Below are 23,476 nucleotides of genomic sequence, written 5' to 3'. Positions count from 1 at the left end.
ATTTATCTCATTTTGAAAGCAGTTATACCTCATTTATCTAGATAATAAGTGAGCTAAATAAAAAAAAAATTTAGAAATGTTAAATGGTGAATAAGTATAGGCATTTAATTACCCGTGGCCTGAGAGCAGTGTTTTTCAGTGAACAGCCTGTATGTAAGGCAAGTTTGGCCATTGGCTGTTTGAGTGATGGAAGTCTTAGCTTTGATTTGTTTGCTGTTTTGTTACTACCATTACTAAGTGCTTGGGTTTCTATTGATTTTCAGAGATAGAAGAAAATGCAAATTTCTGAAATAGCTTTTAGTTTTCTCACTGAGGAGATGAAAGGAAAACTAATTATGGTGATTACAGTGATTAGACCAAGATAAGGTCAGGGCTCTGGGGATCTTTGGAAATACTAGCTCACAGCTCTCTGGATGGCTTAGATAGGGGAAGATTTTTGGCTGAGGGCATGGGGAGGAGGAATGCAGAGCAAGACTGTTCTGGAGACATGAAGCCAGGTGTGTTGGCTGAACACTATACTGAGTGGAGGACCCCAAAGGGTCCAGACTTCAACTCATCCTTCCTTTCAGACACACCTGCCTTTTTCTTTCTTTCCTTCCCTTATCTATTCTTCTGTCTTTGACATTTCTGCTCAATAATCTCTTTTCCTACTTTCTCCTCTTGCCTAGCTCGCTCACTCACGCTCCCCATCTTACTCTTCACTTTTTAAACTGGCCATATGTGGAATGAAGTGTAGTTTTATCATTGCATCTGTGTATTTTCATGTTTCTTTTATTTAGTTTCAAATGAGATATTATGAACATTTATAGGAGTCGTGCCTAGTGGAAAAATACTTGGAATTAAAATTGTTTAGAGTCCCTGCTGTGCCATTTGATAGTAATGTAACCTCTTTGAGACTAACTTTTGTCATCTCTAAAATAGGAAAAGTATGAACTTCCAGCAGTTTTAAATATTAAACTGAATTTAAAAAATACATGTTGTATAAGAACAATAAATACATGTACAGACTATACACAAATGTCAGATAGTATATTCTTATTTCCTCTCTTAAACTGAAGTTAAATGTAAGCTGGTTTATTTTTGTTATAACCCTTGATTTTTTTTGTTTATTATTTTAATTTTAGATTTAGTTAATCAGTGACCATAAATGGGAAAAATACTCCCTACTCTTGGATTATGGTATTATATTTCTATAAATCTATTGTTTTGCAGATTTCCCTCAAAGCAGCAGTATATTAAGCCATTATCGTGATTAATTAATATGTTAGCTTGAGTTGGTTTATGAGATTAGCCCAATTTGCAGTTGGATGCTGGAAGAAATATGACCAGGGATGGTTATGTTTTGAAGAATGAGTCAGGGATGAGATGTCATGAGGTCCAGTGAACTAGGAAAGTCTTGAGCAGCCACAGAATAGTGTTGGTTCAAAGCACTACCCAAGAATTAGGGAGGTAAGAGTATATCAAGACAGACTTAGGGTATCTTGCAACTTTGCTTAGCGTTGGCTTAGATAACAAAAAAGGAACAATAAGAACTACTTATACAAGACTGTCAGTTAAGTGTCTGACTCTTGGTTTTGACTCAGGTCATGATCTCAAGGTTCGTGAGTTCGAGCCCCACATCAGGCTCCGTGCTGACAGTGGGGAGCCTGCTTGACGTTGTCTCTCTCTCTCTCTCTCTCTCTGTTTGCCTCCCATCTCTCAACAAATAAATAAACATTAAAAAAATATTTTTGGATTAAGACATCCAGTTGCCTAAAAGTTGACTTACACATTATCAAGTCAACTTTTACTGTCTGGAATCCTTAGGGAAAGAAGTATCTTTCTGAATATTTTCATTTTCCATGTAAGTGAAGATTAATTCTTCAAATAAAGGAAGTCAAACAAATTACTTTTGTGGATTACATTTTGTCTAAAATGCATTGTATACTTGCCCTTCTCCAAAGTAGTATTCTAGATATAATTTTTTACTGTTGACTCAGAACTAACATTATGAAGATCTATTGTTGTAGCAATAAAACAGCAGACAGTTCTTTTTGTTTTCAACTTTACTAAGGTATAATTGACCTGACAGTTCTTTCTTGACCTTGTCCATTCAACTGATGTAACATGATGCCTAGAACTCTGTTATAAATGAATGTGATATTCAGTAGGTGCGGCTGTCCTTCTCAAGACCATAAAAAAATAGACACTTATAAGTACTTCTTGGTTGACTAAGTGAAAAGCAGTTAAAATTTAGGACAGTTCAATTTTAAGCATTCCACTGATGACATACAGTATTTTCAGGAAGGAGGCACCATTTGTAGCATTATTAGCTTACTTGCAGAAATGTGCTATATATCTCTATGGACTGGAGGTACTAACCGTCAGCCTGCAAAGCAGCATCTTTCTATCTCAAGCCTAAAGTATCCATATAAGCTAGTGAGAGCTTGAAAAAATTCATCCTAACTTTAGAACTCAGTCTAATCACACAGAACTCTGCCCTCCTTGTCTCTTGGTTCGTAGGTAGAACTGGTATAGTCCCTTCTGGATTGAAAGTATCTTGAGTACTAGAACCCTGTTTCCCACACCTAATGCTATACACACTGGTTGGTTGAGTGAATGAATGAATGAATGTAGGCATGAGAATGAGAGATTGAAGCAGAGGTAAGGGAATTAGACCAAAGGAAAGTGTTCTGAATGCAGCAATAAGCCAGTTTTCTTGAAGAATTAGTAAATTGTTTAGAAGATAATTCAAGAGCGATGATAACATTCTAGTAAGTGAATAGCCTCTCATGGGGTTTTTGGAGAGTACAATAGTCATCTGACTGCAAAATTTCTGGTATGTGTTTATAACAGGAAGAAAAAGATATTATTTAGGGATGGGCTATAGCTTTTGTCAGATAAACTAAAAGGATGGGACATTCCTTACAGAGAAAAGTGAACTTTTAGAAGACACCGAGATGGGTTTTTTTTGTTAGTTGTAAAAGTTTAGGTCTCTAGGCAATGTCTGGAAGGAAAAGACTAAAAGGGAAGAGCTTAAATTTCCTTTTGCAGAGTAAAGTAACAGAAATTTGAGAAATGCCCTCTCTTTGGCTATGATTGATGGAAGTAGGGGAAAGTTTTGGAGTGAGGGAAAGAGATTCCAGAACCATGACAGAGAGAAGGGACTTAAGGAAAAAGATGATCAGGAATTCTGACAAACCTTTAAAAATAGCGATTCATAGAATTCAATTTGAAATTGTTTCTGCACTATGCTATAATTACCCTTCGTTACCTTTAAACCTTTGATAAAAGAACTATGTACTAACAGTATATGCTGAGTGAAGGAGAAAGGGTGGTTTTCTATACTTGGAGGCAACAGGGTGTTGAGGAAATAACTAGCTGCAGGAGGAAGGACCGGGAACAGGGTTGAGGGGAGCTTGGAGCAGGGGTTCAGAATCCAGAGCTGACAACAGTGATGGTGGCCATGGCAGTGGCTTAGATTGGGTAGCAGGCACTGCCTTGGGAAACTGTGTGACAAACCCATTTCTCCTTCAGGAATCCAGAGCAAAGTGGTCCATTGGGGAGGGGAAAGTACTGGAGGATCCTACTATTTTGTAAATAAGGGTAGTTAGGAGGCACACCTTCGAGTTAAAATTGTGGGTGGCTCAGTCAGTTAAGTGGCCGACTTCAGCTTAGGTCATGATCTCACAGTTTGTGAGTTCAAGCCCCACGCTGGGCTCTGTGCTGACAGCTCAGAGCCTGGGGCCTGCTTTGGATTCTGTGTCTCCCTCTCTCTCTGACCCTCCCCCACTCACACTCTGTGTCTCTCTCACTCTCAAAAATAAATATTAAAAAAAAAAAATGGGGCGCCTGGGTGGCTCAGTTGGTTAAGCGCCCAACTTCAGCTCAGGTTGTGATCTCCCAGTTTGTGGGTTGGAGCCCCTCATTGGGCTCTGTGCTGACAGCTCAGAGCCTGGAGCCTGCTTCAGATTCTGTGTCTCCCTTTCTCTCTGCCCCTCCCTTGCTCATGCTCTGTCTCTCTCTGTCTCAAAAATAAATAAAACATTAAAAAAAAATTAAAAAAAAAAAAAGAAAGTCTCATTACTTTATAGCCATAAATTTTTAATCTAATCCTTTAGGCCTTAAAGTTGCTGACAGAAAGGAACTACTTCTGCATATTATTATGAGGTTAAAAAAAAAAAAAAAAGACTTGTGGCTGAGATTGCAAATCTTCAGATTTTATGGGCTCAGGATCAAACTCAGAGCTGTGTTTTTTGAGGTTTGGCCACTATTCAAGACACAGCTTCAGACTCTGATGTTTTGAAACACAATGTGATAGGAGATCAAAGGATGAAATTTATTGATGCATTCATTTTAAAGAAAGGCAGGTGTGCCTTGCAAAACTAGGGTGGATGCAAAGTCATCTGTTCGGGCTGAATTAGAAAGTAGTTCAAAGAAGCAGAAAACTTTCTGCTATGATAATTTAATCTCTAAGGCTTAATTCTTGCTACATTAAATAAAAGTCAGCAAAATGAGTACTTCAGTATCAGCTTCTCATTAACCCATTTTATGGTCCTAAATTTTTGAAGATGTCTGTCCCTTTTTAAAAATCCTTTTCTGTTCCCTGGCCTCCTCTTTAAAGTGGTCCTTCGCCTTTGGTTTTATTACTATAAAAATGAAAAATCATAAAGCCTTAAGACATAAGTTTTGACTATGCTTCATGCATAATTTGAAATGCTTACCATGTGTATAGGGCATTGATTCTACTTGGTCTTCATTCTGTTTGGTTGTTTATATATTTTGCACCTGCCATTAAACAAATTAAGTTACAGAATTTACAATTACAGGTGAGGAAATACTATATCATATTAAATGGAATTTTATGTTATTGTTACCCTAATGTCCTCTTAAAATAATGCATATAAACTTTAGAAGCATTTATCCTATAAAGGTACATAATATGTAGGTGATTTAAAATGGTGTTGGAATCAGGCCCTTAATCAGAAGCATAACATGTTAATTGGTTGTATTCTCCCTATAAAGACAGTGACCATTTTACTTTGACTCTACTATACTTTTTAAGCAATGTAACCTGCCATAAAGATTAAGACTGCTCATGCCATGTATAATGTACAGAATGTTTTGTCCCCTCTGCTTTCTGGGGAACACTGGCTCCTTCCCCACCCACGTGGTTACAGTGGGAGCAGCCATTTTGCGTGGCTTGACACCCTGCCCCCCACACACAGCTGATTGGCTTAGTAGTGGATATCTGATCAAAGGGACAGGACCACAGTATTCTGCAGGATTCTGGAAGTAAAACTGAGGTAGAACCTCAGTCTCCAACCAGGAGCTAATGGTATTCCACGCGAGTTCTGTATCGATGGTCAGGTTTCCTACCATGTAAATGAAAAAAGTAGGAAGCCAGCCTGCAGAAAAGACAGAAAGAAGAATGATGATAGAGAGAGAAATAGAGGGTCAGAGAGAGATAGAGGGCCATCCTTGATGGGATTCGTGTCATAGGTAAATATAATTATACTGAAAAAAATTTGAGAGCAACTCATCCTGAGCTAGCCTGTGTTTGGGTTTTTCGAAACTTTCCCAGTACCTGTAAGTTAGTTTAGCTTGAATTTTAGTCCCCTGCAAAAGCGCTCATCCATGCAGTGAATACTCCCCACCCCCAGCTCTGCTTATCTAGTTCTGCTCCCGAAAGTCAGTACAAACATTTGCCCTACACACCTTAGCTCTCCCCGTCCCACTCCGCAAGGCCAACCTGTACAGGAGCAGAAGGGAGAAAGAAGTGAACAGAGGAGAGAAGTCAATGGCTACAATTATGTTTCATCTTTTTAAAAGTTAAGGTATAATTTACAAACAGTGACATTCTCTCTTTTTAATATGCAGTTCTGTGATATAGGAAAATTCCATCACCCCCCAAATTTTCCCTTGCCCCTTTGTAATCCTCTCCTTTTCCTACCATCAGCTGCTGGCAACCACTGGTCCATCTTCTGTCCCTGTATTGTTTGCCTTTGTAGGTGTGTAAATGGAATCGTGCAAAATGTAGCCTTTTGAGTCTGTCTTCTTGCATATAGTATAATGCATTTAGGATTCGTCCATGTTGTTCCTGTGTATCAGGAGTTTGTTCCTTTTCATCGCTGAGTAGTATTCCACTGCATGGATATACCACAGACCATTTATCCATTCTCCAGTTGAAGGATATTTGAGGAATTTCAAATTACAAATAAAACCTTTATAACCATTTATGTACAGTTGTGTGTGCCAATGTAGGTTTTCATTTCACTTGGGTAAATACCTAGGAGTAGGATTATTGGGCAGTATTTGGATTTTTTGTTTGTTTGCTTTGGCTTTGGTTTTTAACTTCAGTCACTGATGTAAGTGTTGGTGGTATATCATTGTGATTTTAATTTGCAGCCTCCTAATGACTCACGTTGTTGAGCATCTTCTCATGTGTTCATTTGCCACCATATCTCTTCCTTTGTGAATTGTCTATATAGATCTTTTGCCCTCTTTTTATTTGGTTGTTGAATTTTGAGAATTCTTTATATATCTTGTATACAAGTCAATGGTTACAACTTTAAAGTGGGTGCCTGCTCTGTTTTACTCCTGTATTTGCCTTCTCTTACTTATGTTATCAGCGAAGGGTGCTCTTTATCATTAGTTACTTCTGATTGCTGTTTATTGCTTCTTTCTTCCTTCTTTTTCTTTTTCCTTATTTAACTCCGGTGATACTTCCATATGTATCATTCATTCTGCAAATAATCTTTGAGCATCTCCCGTCAGGGCTGACCTTTTTGATTTTGCCAGCTTAACGCAAGTGCTTCTTCAGGTTTGGTATCTGTTCACTTACATTATATGTTATTTTAGAATTACTGGCTAATTTAAGGCATTTTTGGTCATTTCTAGATGTTGTTTTATTATCATGAAACATTTTCTTGTCTTTTTTTTTCTGACCACTTCTAGATCTAGAACTTGAGACCTAGCAGTCTGATGGTTGGCTGAAGACTGGTTTTGAAATAGTTAAGGCTTTACTCTAGTTAGTGTGATGAATGGATATCTGCATAGGTTATGTGTTATGGAAAGACCATCATTAATCATCTTGTACCTGTTTAAGGTTTCTCTAATCCTTTCCATTCTGATCCTTTCCTCTGATGTGAGAAACTGTTCCTGGTATCAGAGCTTGTTTTTGTTATCCACAGGGGGCTTCCTTTGCCTTTGCACACTATTTGCTAATGAACCAGAAGAATGTTTTCCTCTGTGTAAAAGTTGGATAGAGTTCTGTGGAGCTTCATTTCTACTGTTCACTGGAATGCCGTATGGAAATGTTCTTGTGGCATTTCACTGGGAAGTATGAAAAACATGCTCTTATGACTTTTCAAAGAGGACTGATATTATGTAGTATTACTGTAGAGTCTAGAATGGTTTGAATAAAACATTTTATTTTTAATTTAAATTTCATTTTAAATTTTAAATTTTATTTATATTTACAGCTGTACCTCTTATACAAGAGTACTGCTTAACATCTATATAAATGAAATTGAGATAGCATGAAGTAGCATACTAGAACCTTTTTTAGTATTTTAAAATTATGAGAGCAACTGACCCTAAAGCATCCTTTTATTTGTTTTTAAACATTTATTTATTTTGAGAGAGAGAGAGAGAGTGTGCGAGCAGGGGAGAGGCAGAGAGAGAGGGTGAGAGAGAATCCAAAGCAGGCTACGTGTTGGGTGTGGAGCCTGACTTGGGGCTCGATCCCACAATCCGGGGATCATGACCTGCACCAAAATCAAGAGCCAGACACCCAACCAACTGGGACACTGGGTGCTCCATCTAATACATCCTTTTAAATTGAAGGCTCAGCTCTAATTTTCTAAATTTGGATTTTATGTAGTGTTTTTTCTTAAAGGAAGATATAATTTGCTTTCCCAAGTGCCTGTGTTTTTTTTGTTGTTTGTTTTTTTTATCTTTCTTACTCCTCTTTTCTTAAATTCTTCTTTCTTCTTCCCTGGCTCCCTTTCTTTTCTGCTTTCTTAATTCTCTCTCTTTCTCCCTTATTTCCACCCCTCTCTGTTTCTCTCCACGGAATAAAGTGAAAGCAATGGATAGCCATAGATTTTTCTTATATTTAATTATTACCAACATTTTGATATTATTTCTGTCAGTTACATATACCATAATTTATGTAAGCATGCCTAATTCTGGACATATTGTTTCTAACTCTATAGTATCACCACTATGATTAAGACCTCTGTGCCTGAAATTTTTCTTCTGTATTTAACATTGTTACTTAGGATTATTTCCTCAGGCTAGATTTCCCAGTTTGAGATTCTAGAACATCATTCAGGTATTATTTAATTGCTTTATATCCTCACCAGCAATGTATGAGAACCAGCATCAAATTTTACCATTTAAAAAATTCTGGGATGGGGCACCTGGGTGGCCCAGTCAGTTAAGGATCTGACTTTAGCTTAGGTCATGATCTCACAGTTTATGAGTTTGAGCCCCACATCAGACTCTGTGCTCACAACTTGGAGCCTGGAGCCTGGAGCCTGGAGCCGGCTTCAGATTCTGTGTCTCCCTCTCTCTCTGCCCCTCCCCCACTCGTGCTCCCTCTCTCTCTCTCTCTCTCTCTCTCTCAAAAATAAATAAACATTAAAATATTAAAAAAAATTAATTCTGGGACTCTGGACTTAGATGACAACATAGGAGGCTCCTGAATTTCCCTCCTCCTATGGATAAACAGAATGTACAGTTATACATGTGGGAATTCCCTCTGAGAGAAACCCAGAAATTCAGCTAAGTGATCCCTACTCATTGAGCAACTGAGAAAATACCCACATCAAAATGAGTGGGAAAAGCTGAGACATACTCTGGCCATAGACCCTACCCACTGGCATAGCACCATGCTGTTGGGAGGGAATCCTAACACCCATCTTCTCTTTGAGGAGCAAAGGGTTTGAACCACACATCTAGTGCCCCTACTTTTAAGGCTGTCAGCTGAGGGATGGGCCCCCAAATCACCTATGTATGAAAGCTAAAAGGGCTTGCATTCATGAGTCCCAAAGGACTCTAGCAAACAAAGGAGCAGTTCACGGGTGCATGAGCACTTGCTGTAACTATCCCTGACTCCCCCGGGCTAGGCACAGAGGAAGCCGACAGAAACAACCATCTCCCAGTCTTTCTCTGGAAGGGGGTTTGATGCATACTTTACAAGCTGCTGTGTGAGGTTCTGGCCTTTAATTAACATGGATCTACTTGCTGGCTACAGTCTTCCAAAGGGCCCAGAAGAGCTAGTGGGCGCTTCCCCTGCTTTCTTCCACCAGCTTGCTCCAATAAGAAAAGCAATAATAAATAATGCAGGGAAATCTCATGTACCTTGCCCAGTTTCCCTGATGGCAATATCCTGCAAAACTATAGGGCAGTAACGTGATGAGGATATTGATATTGATAAAGTCAAGATATAGAAATTTTCCATCACTACAAAGATCCCTCCACTTGCCCTTTTATAGCCACTCACCTCTGACCTCTAGCAACCACTAATCTGTTCTTCATTTCTGTAATTTTGTCAATTCAAGAATATCATGTAACTGGACAATGTGTAATCCTTTAAAAAATTTTTTTTGAGTTGACACACAATGTTACATTAGTTTCAGGTGTACAACATAGTGATTCCATAAGTTTATAATTTATGCTGTACTCACCACAAGTGTAGCTACCGTCTATTCCCATATATCACTATTACAATATCATTGACTATTTTCATTATGCTGTCTTGATTTATATATTCCATAACTGGAAGCCTGTTTTCCTACTCCCCTTCACCCATTTTACCAATACCCCCACTTTCCTCTCCTCTGGTAACCATGAATTCATTCTGTGTTTATAGGTCTATTACTGCATTTTACTTGTTTATTCATTTGTGGGTTTTTTTTTAGATTCCACATGAGTGAAATCATATGGTATTCATCTTCCTCAGTCTGACTTATTTCACTTAGAATAATACTCTTTATGTCCATCCATATTGTCTCAGATGGCACAATCTTACTCTTTTTTATAGCTGTGTGATATTACAGTGTATATATATCACATCTCTCTTACCCATTTGTCTGTCGATGGACATTTAGATTGTGTAACCTTTTGTTGCTGGCACTTTTCACTCAGCATAATTCCTCAAGATTCATCCAGGCTGTTGCATGTATCAAAGTTCATTCCTTTTGGGGGCACCTGAGTGGCTCAGTCAGTTAAGCATCCGACTCTTGAATTCTGCTCAGATCATGATCTCAGAGTTTGTGAGATCCAACCCTGCATCGGGCTCCACACTAGTGGCACAGAGCCTGCTTGGGTTTCTCTCTCTCCCTTCCTTCTCTTTGCCCCTCACCCAAATAATAAATAAGTAAGCTTTAAAAAAAAAAAAAGCATTCCTTTTTTATTCCTGAGCCCCTGGTATGGATGTAGCATAGTCTGTTTCACCATTTACCTGTGGAAGGATTTCTAGGTTGTTTCTAGCTTTTGGTTATCATAAATAAAGCTGCTATGAACAGTCATGGCCAGGTTTCATTTCTCTGTGATAAATACTAGGAGTGCAACACCAATATAGCAGTTGCATGTTAAGTTTTTAAAGAAATTGCCAAATCGTTTTCCAGATTGACCATATATATTAGATCTCCCACCGGCAGTGTACAAGTGCAGTTTCTCTGCATCTCTGTCAGCATTTGCTGTTGTCACTTTTTTATTTTAGCCATTTTGATAGGTATATGTAGTAATTTCTCCTGGTGGTCTTAATTTGCATTTCCCTAATGGCTAATTATGTTGAACATCTTTTATGTGCTTGTAGTCATCTGTAGATCTTTGGTGAAATATCTCTTCATGTCTTTTGCCCATTTTCTAATTGGTTTGTATTTTGTACTGTTAAGTTCTGAGGGGAGCACCTGGGTGGCTCAGTCAGTTAAGCATCTGACTCTTGATTTCAGCTCAGAACATCAGTCATGGTCGTAAGATCGAGCCCCGTATCGGGCTCTGTGCTGAGTGTGGAGCCTGCTTGGGATTCTCTCTCTCCATCTCTGCAACTTCCCTGCTTGTTCTCTGTCTCTCTCTCAAAATAAATAAACATTCAAAAAAAAAGTTCTGAGGACTCTTTACATATTCTAGACACTAGGTTTTTGTCATATATATGTTATGAAGTTCTCCTAGTCTGTAGCTTGTCTTTTCATACTATTAACAAGATCTTTTGCAAAGCTTAAGTCCTGAATTTTGATGAAGTCTATTTAAGACTTGTCTTAAACAAGTCTGTATTTGTTTTACAGATTGTGCTTTTAGTGTCAAGTTTAAGAATCATATGCCTAAATCTAGTTCCTGAGGATTTTCCTCTATTTTTTTCTAGAAGTTTTATAGTTCTACGTTTTATATTTAAGTCTGTGATCCATTTCGAGCCAGTTTTTTTAAGTTTATTTATTTTCGAGAGAGAGAGAGAGAGCTCACACCCAGGTGCACACACGAGTAGGGAAGGGGCAGAGACAGAGGGAGAGAGAAAATCCCAATTAGGTTCCACGCTGTCAGCGCACAGCCTGATGTGGGGTTTGAACTCACAAACTGTAAGATCACGACCTGAGCCAAAATAAAGAGTCTGATGCTTAACTGACCGAGCCACCCAGGTGCCCTCAAGCCAATTTTTGATAAAGTTAATCCTTTAAGAATATTTTATCCTTTCAGATATTCTTTAAGAATATTTTTCTATGTTAGTATTCTTAATCAGTCCTTAGTGCACATTTCATATGTCTAATAGCTTTAAGATTGAGTAATTAATTGAATAATCTTATTGTCTTCTTTTCCTTTTGAGTCCTAGTTCTTTTATTATTAAAAAAGTGCCTCAATAATAGATAAGCGAGATTCAGTGGTCTCTGTTTGTGCTAAAGGGTTTACAAATGACTATGCCTCTAAAGTAGTAAGTCAGGACAGTCAATATTGAATGCTGCTATCTATTGGTCCCTACTATGGACATTGAAATGTGGCTTTCCTTGGGAGCTAACAGTGTGATGAGGACTTTAGAGACGAAATTCATTAATTTCAGTGTTCTGTGCTCATTGTTGGAGTGAGCTTAGTATGATGGCTAAGAACCTAGACTCTGGATTCCATCAGTTTGGGATGGAGTTGTGGCTTTCTCACATGCCACCTGAGTAAGGTAACCTCACTAGTCCTTAATTTCCTTACTTATAAGATGTACATTATAAGGTTGTTATGAGGATTGGAAAATACATATAAAGTTCTTAGTATAAGTGCCTGGCACAGAGTAAGCACTTCTTAATAAGTTGACCGTGGTAGAGATGGAGGTAGTGGTAGACAGGAAAGAGGAGACCTACTGGTCTACGTAGGCAAAGATGTTGTTGTAATACAGAGAAGAACAGTTATCTCAGAGATGAGTACTCCTGAACTGAATCTGAAGGATTAAAAGAGGACTTCGACTACCTCCATTTTGACCTGTCTGTACTTTCGTATTGATTAAGTTGTTCTTTCCAGCTTATCTCTTAACTTAGGCAAAAGACCCCTGCAGGCAAAGCATCCCTTGGCGGGAACCACAACTATCCCCGCAAGCAATGAGGTCTGCTGTGACATCAGCAAGACCCCACGTGACTGACCCCAAGACAATGATCTTTATAGCTTACCCACATGTACCCACCAACCTTTGTCCCACATTCTCCTTATATAAACCTAGAAGTATTTTCAGCACTTTGGAAACTAGCAGACGCTAGTCTGCTGTCTTCCCAGTGTTGGCCTCACCAAAATAAATCCCTTTCTTGGGTCACCCTCACTCATCTCTCTACTTGTGGATTTTGTCAGTGGCACGTGGCTTAACCTGGTCTGTTTGGGACCCCCAGAACCAGGTGCTCTTGCACCCCTATGCCCCGATTACAGGATGACTAAGATTTAGCTAGGAAAAGAAAGGAAGGAAGAGCATTCAGGACAAATACAACATGAATAAAGGTACAGAAATGAAAGATTGTGTATAAGTGTATGCAATACAGCAATTTGTTATTAATAGAACTTGAAGTAGGAATTGAAAAGTAAGAGAAGTGGCTGGAAAGGTAGGCAAGGTTCAGATCATGGAAGGTACTGGACTTTTTCAAAGCAAAAGGGGGGCACTGAAGAGATTAAGAGAATAGAATGGTGGGGCGCCTTGGTGGCTCAGTCGGTTAAGTGTCCAACTCTTGATTTCAACTCAGATCATGATCTCACAGTTCATGGGATCGAGCCCCATGTCAGGCTCTGAGCTGACAGCATGGAGCCTGCTTGGTATTTTCTCTTTCCCTTTCTCTCTGCCCCTTTCCCACCTATGTGCTCTCTCTCTCTCTCTCTCTCAAAATAATAAACATTTTTAAAAAGAGAAGAGAATGGCATAGTTATTTGCATTTTTAGTAAGCTCACTCTGCAGAGTGAAGACTGCTTTGAAGTGGAGGGCATAACTGGAAGATGCTCTTTGACAGTTCAGTTGAGAGATTAAGGCCAGAATCAGGGCCATAGTAACTGAGAATGGAATGTCATTCTTGTCCTTATTTTCATATAAAAATCTCCTGTTCTGGGTACCTGGATGGCTCAGTCAGAAGAGCACACAACTCTTAATCCCTGGGTTGTGAGTTCAAGCCCCACATTGGGTGTAGAGATTAATTAAAAATAAAATCTTAAAAACAAAAAACAAAACAAAGAAACAAAACAAAACAGAAAACAACCTCCTATTCCATTCAGAGCTTCAGTTGGTGAAGCAGACTAGCCTGAGGTTGTAGGGTATGTAAGACTGGAAGTCTGGTATATGAGGACTCTAAAAAGTTCTGTCTGAGACTGGCTATAGTTCTTCTGGCTTCAGCTACTAGGACTGAGTGGTCCTGTCTGTCTTCTAGGTTAAGTATGATCTCTTAATATCACCTAAATCATATATATTCACCTAATAGAAAACTGATCTTTTTTTTTTTATTATTTTTTTTTTTGGTAATACACCAACTTGGGAATGGATAAAGTGGAGGGAAGAAATTACTTAAAAGTACATGTAAGAAACAGGAATTTGATTCCACCCTACATTTCCTAAAATCTTTATTTTCCTTCACCATTTTCCCTCCTTGTTTATGAAGGCTTAAAAATGTTAATCTTAATTTCTTCTTATATAAAGCTAAATAGTAAAAAAGCATAAAGAATTCAATTCACTGCTGTTTTATATTCTTCTGTGCCATTTCATTTATGACAGTGAGAACAGACTTCTACTTATTCAAATTAACCACAGTGCAAATCCTTTGGAAAAGAGCTGCATCCATTTTGTAGACTGTTTGAATGTATGAAAGTACAGCTGACTAAAGATATATGACAAGAATAAGTTAATGTTTTTGGATATTACAAAGAAGAGTGCTATTTCTCTTGGTGTGTGTGTATGTGTGTATACACAGCTTTTGAGATAAAACTTACACTCCATAATTAAACTATTTCAAGTGTGCAATTTAATGGTTGGTTGTTTCTTTAACAGGGAAAAAAAGATGTGACCCAGATATTTAACAACATCCTGAGAAGACAGATAGGCACTCGGAGTCCTACTGTGGAGTACATTAGTGCTCATCCTCATATCCTGTTTATGCTCCTCAAAGGGTAGGTACATGGTTTCCTTTAAAGAAGTAGGTTTGATTATAGAATAGTTGTTAAAAGTATTATAGCATTAGCCTCATTTGAGATATGATGGGTTCTCATTTGGAATCACAGGAAAGCTATTTGCCATACTTGAGGTCAGCCCTCCAAATCTACATTTCTATGATTACATGGGTTACAGCAAAATCTTTTCTTTGTATGTTTCTAAATAGAGTTCCTTCCATTTACTGTTTCTTTTTCCTCTACTTTCCTGTTATCTCTGTCTCTTCTTATTATATTATTAACTGTGTTTCCCAATCTGCCCTTTTCTTAGCTATGCAGTTACCCTTTTCCTGTTTGCATGAGACCGAATCCCTTGACCCTGAACCTCAATACACACACACACACACACACACACACACACACACACACCTTCCAGTGGCTGGCTAGCTTCTGCCAAGGTGACATGCTTCCATGTGGGGAACCATATTTGCTTGTGCAGCATATATATATACACACACACACACACATATATATATGTGTGTGTGTGTGTGTGTGTGTATACATATATACACATATATATATACACATATACATATATATATGTGTGTATATATAGACATATACATATACATATATATATGTGTATATATATATGAGCCAAAAAACTAAAGTCTAGTCAGATAATAGAATCTCTATTATTTTTTTATATGTATACTCATTTAAAATGTTTCAAGGACATTCTGTGTCTACTCTAACTCCCAAAGACCAGAGATTTGGATGTAGCACGTCTTGGGGACAGCAGACTGTCTTCTTCTTCCTCTGCCCTATTTTTCTATCTCACAGTCTCAAACTTAGCATGCTGTTCCATACCTACCCCATCTCATCTCTGTTCAGTTCCCATTTCCTCCCTGGTACATTTAAAAATACTTAATTGGGGGGAGGACCCAAGATGGTGGAACAGCATGGAAGTTTTTTTTGTGTCTCGCGTCCATGAAATACAGCCAGATCAACACTAAAGCATCCTGCACACCTAGAAAACTGATTTGAGGATTAACACAACGATCTGTACAACCTTAACCACAGAACTCAGCAGGTATGCGATGTGGAGAGGTCAACTGGGGGAGAGAGAAGCCATGGAGGGCAGGGAGCAGTTTTTGCCTGTGGAGAGAGGACAGAGAGGAGGGGAGAGTATGGGAAAAGCACCCCCCCAAAATCAGCTGGAGAGAAAGTGGAAAAGTGGAAACAGCCAGAGGGACTGAACTAAAAAGGGAGAAAGGAGAAAGGAGAGGGCTTAAATTCCATTAGAACTCTATAAACAGGGGGAGCACAGAGTCTGAAACTCCACAGCTTGATACCTGGAGGTGCTCTGGTAAGAAGGGCAAATCCCCTGGAGCAAAGTGAAGTCCGGGGGTCTTCCGGCCACACAAGGAGAGGCGGTTCCCCTGCTGGGAGGACATCTGATAGAGGCTGTGTGGCCTCCCCCAGGGAAAGGCCCCAGTGGCCTCAGAAGAACACCCACATTACTGGTGCTAGAACAAGGTCGTTGGGGGTGAAGCCTGGTGCTAGATGTGTGTTGTGATTTTCCCTAATCCCTGAAACGCTGCTGCTACACCATCTCGGGAACTTTTTCTGGGGTGGGCTGGCACCCAGCCACAGTCTCTGGGCATCAGCAGCAGCACGTTCCCGTGAATGTTCCTGGGTGCGGCCAGCACCCAGCCATTGCTCAGTTAGGCCCTCCCGTAGAGAGGCAGAATGGGTCAAAGCCACAGTCCCTCAGAAGTAAGGGGTCAGGAAAAACAGCCACATTTGAGATAAAACTCAGGAGGGAGGAGCTGCCTGGGGTTTGGTCATGGACAGTGTAGGAGTGGGGAGTGGACAGAAGCCGGAGACAAAGGACAGGTGCACAATTATGGATGGGGAGAACAGGGTTCTGATACTAGAGACTGGGTAGCTGGGTGATGCCATTTTCACCCCTCCTGCTCATGGGCATACACACCTACAAACTCCACCACAATTCACACCAGTAAACTAAGCAGCGCCATCTAGTGGAGAACAGAGTTGTTACACTAAGCCCAGTCCAACTGGGCCAACCTCACTCTTCAGGAACACAAATCTCTCCACCTGCTTAGTTTATGGAATATAAAGCGATTCATAGTTTGACTTCTAGGCGAAAACGAAGTCATTTCAATCATATTTCAGTTTGTTCACTGGTCCATCTATTCAATATTCTTTTTCTCTTTCATTTCTTTTTCATGAATACAGAAAAATTTTCATTTTCAATTTTTATTAAAAATACCTTTAATTTTTTTCTACTATATTTTTTACTTTTGTGTAATTTTTTTCAAATTCTATTTTATTTCCATCATTTCATTTTATTCTATTTCAGTGTATTCAGTTTTTCAAATTTTCAAATGATTTCCTTTTTTTTTCCTTTCCCCTTTTTTCTCTAATCTATTAAGCCCCTTTAAACACCCAGACCAAAACACACCTAGGATCTAGCATCATTTATTTGATTTATATGTGTGTGTGTGTGTTGTTTTTAATTTTTTAATTTTATTTTTTTAATTTTAATTTTTTTTTTAACCTCATTAATGACTTTTCTCCCTTCAAAATGATGAAATGAAGGATTTCACCCCAAAAGAAAGAGCAGGAAGAAACGACTGCCAGGGACTTGACCAACACAGATGCAACAAGATGTCTGAAACAGAATTTAGAATCACGATAGTAAGAATACTAGCTGGAGTCGAAAACAGATTAGAATCCCTTTCTGCAGAGATAAAGGAAGTAAAAGCTAGTCAGGATCAAATAAAAAATGGTATAACTAAGCTGCAATCTCGAATGGATGCCATGATGACAAGGATGCATGAGGCAGAGCAGAGAATCAGAGATAGAGAGGACAAACTTATGGGGAATAATGAAGCAGAAAAAAAGAGGGAGACTAAGGCAAAAAAGCATGATTTAAGAATTAGAGAAATCAGTGACTCACTAAAAAGGAACAACATCAGAATCATAGGGGTCCCAGAAGATGAAGAGAGAGAAAAGTGGGTAGAAAGGTTATGTGAGCAAATCATAGCAGAGAACTTTGCTAACCTGGGGAAAGACACAGACATCAAAATCCAGGAAGCACAGAGGACTCACATTAAATTCAATACAAAACAGCCACCAACAAGACATACCATAGTCAAATTCACAAATTACTCTGGCAAGGAAAGAATCATGAAAGCAGGAAGGGAAAAAAAGGGTCCTTAACCTACAAAGGAATACAGATCAGGTTTGCAGCAGACCTATCCACAGAAATGCGGCAGGCCAGAAAGGAGGGGGAGGATATATTCAATGTGCTGAATCAGAAAAATATGCAGCCAGGAATTCTTTATCCAGCAAGGCTGTCATTCAAAATAGAAGGAGAAATAAAAAAGTTTCCCACACAAACAAAAATTAAAGGAGTTTGTGACCACTAAACCAGCCCTGGAAGAGATTTTAACAGGGACTCTCTTGGGGGAGAAAAGATATGCATACATACATACATACATACATACATACCAAAAGCATCAAAGACTAGAAATGACCAGAGAACACCACCAGAAACTCCCAACTCTAGAAGCAACATAATGTCAATAAATTCATATCTTTCAGTACTCACTCTAAATGTCAATGGACTAAATGCTCCCATCAAAAGACATAGGGTAACAGAATGGATAAGAAAACAAGATCCATCTATATGCTGTTTACAAGAGACCCACTTTAGACCGAAAGACATCTTCATATTGAAAGTAAGGGGATGGAGAACCATCTATCATGCTAATGGTCACCAAAAGAAAGCCAGAATAGCCATACTGATATCAGATAATCTAGACTTTAAAATAAAGAATGTAATAAGAGGTGAAGCAGGCATTATATCATAATTAAGGGGTCTATCCACCAAGAAGACTAACAACTGTAAACATTTATGATCCAAATGTGGGAAAACCCAAATATATAAATGAATTAATCACAAACATAAAGAAACTTACTGATAATACCATAATAGTAGGGGATTCAATGCCACACTTACCGCAATGGACAGATCATCTAAACCAGAAAATCAACAAGAAAACAATGGCTTTGAATGACATACTGGACCAGATGGACTGAACAGATATATTCTGAACATTTCATCCTAAAGCAGCAGAATATACATTCTTCTCCAGTGCACATGGAACATCCTCCAGAATAGATCACATATTGGGACACAAATCCGCCATCAACAAGTACTAAAAGATCGAGATCATACCATGCATATTTTCAGACCACGATGCTATGAAACTCAAAATCAACCACAAGAAAAAATTCGGAAAGGTAACAAATACTTGGGAGACTAAAGAACATCCTACTAAAGAATTAATGGGCTAACCAAGAAGTTAAGGAAGAAATTAAAAAGTACATGGAAGCCAGTGAAAATCATAACACTACAGCCCAAAACCTCTGCAATGCAGGTTCCCATAAGAGGGAAGTATATAGCAATCCAGACCTTCCTAAAGAAGGAAGAAAGGTCTCAGATACACAACCTAACCTTACACCTTAAAGAGCTGGAAAAAGAATAGCAAATAAAACCCAAAACCAGCAGAAGACAGGAAATAATAAAGATTAGAGCAGAAATCAATGCCATCGAAACCAAAAAACAGTAGAGCAGATCAATGAAACCAGAAGCTGGTTCTTTGAACGAATTAACAAAACTGATAAACCACTAGCCAGTTTGACCAAAAAGAAAAAGAAAAAGGAAAGGACCCAAATAAATAAAATCAAGAACAAAAGAGGAGAGATCACAACCAACACAGCAAAATAAAAATAATAATAAGAGAATATTATGAGCAATTATACGCCAATAAAATGGGCAATCTGGAAGAAATGGACAAATTCCTAGAAACATATACACTACCAAAACTGAAACAGGAAGAAACAGAGAATTTGAACTGACCCATAACCAGTAAAGAAATCGAATTAGGAATCAAAAATCTCCCAAAAAAAACAAGAGTCCAGGGCCAGATGGCTTTCCAGGGGAATTCTACCAAACATTTAAGGAAGAGTTAACACGTACTCTCTTGAAGCTGTCCCAAAGAATAGAAATGGAAGGAAAACTTCCAAACTCTTTCTATGAAGCCAGCATGACCTTGATTCCAAAACCAGACAAAGACCCCCACTAAAAAGGAGAACTATAGACCAATTTCCCTGATGAACATGTATGCAAAAATCCTCAAGAAAATATTAGCCAACCAGATCCAACAATACATTAAAAAAATTTTTCACCATGACCAAGTGGGATTTATACCTGGGATGCAGGGCTGGTTCAATATCTGCAAAACAATCAATGTGATTCATCACATCAATTAAAAAAGGACAAGAACCATATGATCCTCTCAATAGATGCAGAGAAAGCATTTGACAAAATACAGCATCCTTTCTTGATAAAAACCCTCAAGAAAGTAGGGGTAGAAGGATCATATCTTGAGGTCATAAAAGCCATATATGAAAGACCCAATGCTAATATCATCCTCAATGGGGAAAAACTGAGAGCTTTCCCCCTAAGGTCAGGAACAAGATGGGGATGTCCACTCTCACCACTGTTATTCAACATAGTATTGGAAGTCTTAGCCTCTGCAATCAGACAACACAAAGAAATAAAAGCCATCCAAATCGGCCAGGAGGAGGTCAAACTTTCACTCTTTGCAGATGACATGATACTCTATATGGAAAACCCAAAAGATTCCATGCTGATCCATGAATTCAGCAAAGTGGCAGGATATAAAATCAATGCACAGAAATCGGTTGCATTCCTATACACCAACAATGAAGCAACAGAAAGAGAAATCAAGGAATCGATTCCATTTACAATTGCACCAAAACCCATAAAATACCTAGGAATAAATCTAACCAAAGAGGTGAAAAGTCTATACACTGAAAACTATAGAAAGCTTATGAACGAAATTGAAGAAGACACAAAAACACGGAAAAATTTTCCATGCTCCTGGATAGGAAGAATAAATATTGTTAAAATGTAGCTACTACCCAAAGCAATCTACATATTGAATGCAATCCCTATCAAAAAAAACACCAGCATTCTTCACAGAGCTAGAACAAACAATCCTAAAATTTGTATGGAACCAGAAAAGACCCTGAATAGCCAAAGCAATCTTGAAAAAGAAAACCAAAGCAGGAGGCATGACAATCCTCCTGAAGCAAGGATTGCCTCTTGAAGCAAGACTTCAAGCTGTATTACAAGGCTGTAATCATCAAGACAGTATGGTATTGGCACAAAAGCAGACACACAGATCAATGGAAGAGAATAGAGAACTGAGAAATGGACCCACAAACGTATGGCCAACTAATCTTTGACAAAGCAGGAAAGAATACCCAATGGAATAAAGACAGTCTCTTCAGTAAGTGGTGCTGGGAAAACTGGACAGCAACATGCAGAAAAATGAACCTGGACCACTTTCTTACACCATACCCCAAAACACACTCAAAATGGATGAAAGACCTAAATGTAAGACAGGAAGCCATCAAAATCCTCCAGGAGAAAGCAGGCAAACACCTCTTTGACCTTGGCCTCAGCAACTTCTTACTTAATGCATCTCTGGAGGCAAGGGAAACAAAAGCAAAAATGAACTATTGGTACCTCATCAAAATAAAAAGCTTCTGCACAGGGAAGGAAACAATCAGCAAAACTAAAAGGCAACCGACGGAATGGGAGAAGATATTTGTAAACGACATATCAGGTAAAGGGTTAGTATCCAAAATCTATAAAGAACGTATCAAACTCAACACCCAAAAAACAAATAATCCAGTGAAGAAATGGGCAAAAGACATGAATAGACACTTCTCCAAAGTAGACATCCAGATGGCCAGCCGGTGCAAGAAAAAATGCTCCACATCACTCATCATCAGGGAAATACAAATCAAAACTGCAATGAGATACCACCTTACACTTGTCAGAATGGCTGACATTAACAACTCAGGCAACAACAGATGTTGGCAAGGATGTGGAGAAAGGATCTGTTTTGCACTGCTGGTAGGAATGAAAACTGGTGCAGCCACTCTGGAAAACAGTATGGAGCTTCCTCAAAAAATTAAAAATAGAACCACCCTATGATCCAGCAATTTATACAAGGGATACGCTGTTTCAAAGGGGCACATGTACCCCAATGTTTATAGCAGCATTATCGACACTAGCTAAAATATGGAAAGAACCCAAGTGTCCATTGACGGATGAATGGATGAAGAAGATGTGGTGTATATATATATACAATGCAGTATTACTCGGCAATCAAAAAGAATGAAATCTTGCCATTTGCAACTACGTGGATGGAACTAGAGGGTGTTATGCTAAGCAAAATTAGTCACAGAAAGACAAATATATGTCTTCACTCATATAAGGACTTTAAGACACAAAACAGATGAACACAAGGGAAGGGAAACAAAAATAATATAAAAACAAGGAGGGGGAAAACATAAGAGACAAATATGGAGAACAAACAGAGGCTTACTGGAGGGGTTGTGAGAGGGGGGATGGGCTAAATGGGTGAGGGGCATTAAGGAATCTACTCCTGAAACCATTGTTGCACTATATGATAACTAACTTGGATGCAAATTAAAAAAATACAAAAAAAGAAAAACCCATTTGTTTCAAGATAATACATAACATGTAGTTTAAAAATCAGATATATCAACATACAGCAGTTTAAAAAAATTTTTTTAACGTTCATTTATTTTTGAGAGAGAGAGACAGAGCATTAGCAGGGAATCGGCAGAGCGAGGAGACACAGAACCCAAAGCAGGCTCCAGGCTCTGAGCCACCAGCACAGAGCCTGACATGGGGCTCAAACCCACACACCCTGAGATCATGACCTAAGTTGAAGTTGGATGCTTAATTGACTTAGCCACCCAGGTGCCCCAACACATAGCCGCTTTTTGCTTCTCCCTCCTCCATTCCTCAGTCCCATTGTCCAGAGACAACCACTTTCATCTTTTTTATTTGTTCATCCGGTATCTACCTCTATATTTTAAATAGCTAGCTTATACTAATCTTTTGGTTTATCAATTTTAAAAATGTTCCTTTGACTTTCTATAGACTAGATGATAATTTAGTTTTTTCACTGCCACCATTATTTTATTTTCCTTCCTCGTATCCTCCCGATATACTTTATCACAACTTTTTATTTTATTAAAACTCACATTTAAATTATCATGGGTATGTAATTATTATTATTCGTTGTTGACCAAAGTAGTATACTATGATTATTTTGTTTTTTGGTAGAAAATATTGTTTTTACTGGAAAATCGTGTCTTTCAGTTCTGGAACGGGAAATACAGTTGTATCATAAATGAGAGTAGGCTAAACTCATAACAAACTTTAAACTTTATAAAAGGCTACAAAATGGAGTGGCTTCACTCCCAGATAAGTTTATTTGTCATATAATAGTGCAGAGCAGATGTTTTGGGTCAGCAGGGTCTTCTGCCTTCCTCACCATGTGATTCCTAAGATCATGTTGTTCACCTTTACCATTTTAGCTCACAGGAAGGTGAAAATACATGGAGACAATTTAACCCCGGCCTGGAAATGGCTCAACATTATTCCCATTTCCATTCCATTTGAGAGCACTTTGTCATTTGGCCCCTTAATTCTTAAAGAAGGAAATCTGAGAGATATTGACTAGTGCCCAGAAAGAAGACGACAGTGGGTTTTGGTGGACCACTATCATTCTCTGTCACATATTATTTCTTTGAAAATTTCTTCCCTTCCGTTTTCTCTGTTCTCACTTTCTAGATTTCCTATTAGTCAGAGTTTAATTTCCAGGATTGATTTCTTATCTCTTCTGTTTTCCATCTCTTATCTTTTTATGGGTTGGAAGGTGTTAATTATGTCTTT

General features: G+C 38.5%; 1 protein-coding gene across 11 annotated transcripts in view; it reads left to right on the top strand.

Annotated features, from left to right (window-relative positions):
- The window catches only part of CAB39L (calcium binding protein 39 like), a 135,552-nt gene that overhangs the window by 53,085 nt on the left and 58,991 nt on the right, over nucleotides 1–23,476 (top strand). For all 11 annotated transcript variants that reach the window (XM_053899691.1, XM_053899697.1, XM_053899705.1 and 8 more), the window contains one exon: nucleotides 14,477–14,595. In XM_053899691.1, coding sequence (XP_053755666.1) covers nucleotides 14,477–14,595 — 119 coding nt within the window. The remainder of the gene's footprint in view (nucleotides 1–14,476; nucleotides 14,596–23,476) is intronic.

This window comes from Panthera pardus, unplaced genomic scaffold, assembly GCF_024362965.1.
Source record: "Panthera pardus isolate Hobbes unplaced genomic scaffold, ASM2436296v1 HiC_scaffold_1, whole genome shotgun sequence".
Lineage (NCBI taxonomy): Eukaryota > Metazoa > Chordata > Mammalia > Carnivora > Felidae > Panthera > Panthera pardus.
Note: the sequence above shows the minus strand (reverse complement) of the source record. Positions and strands in the feature narration are given on the sequence as shown.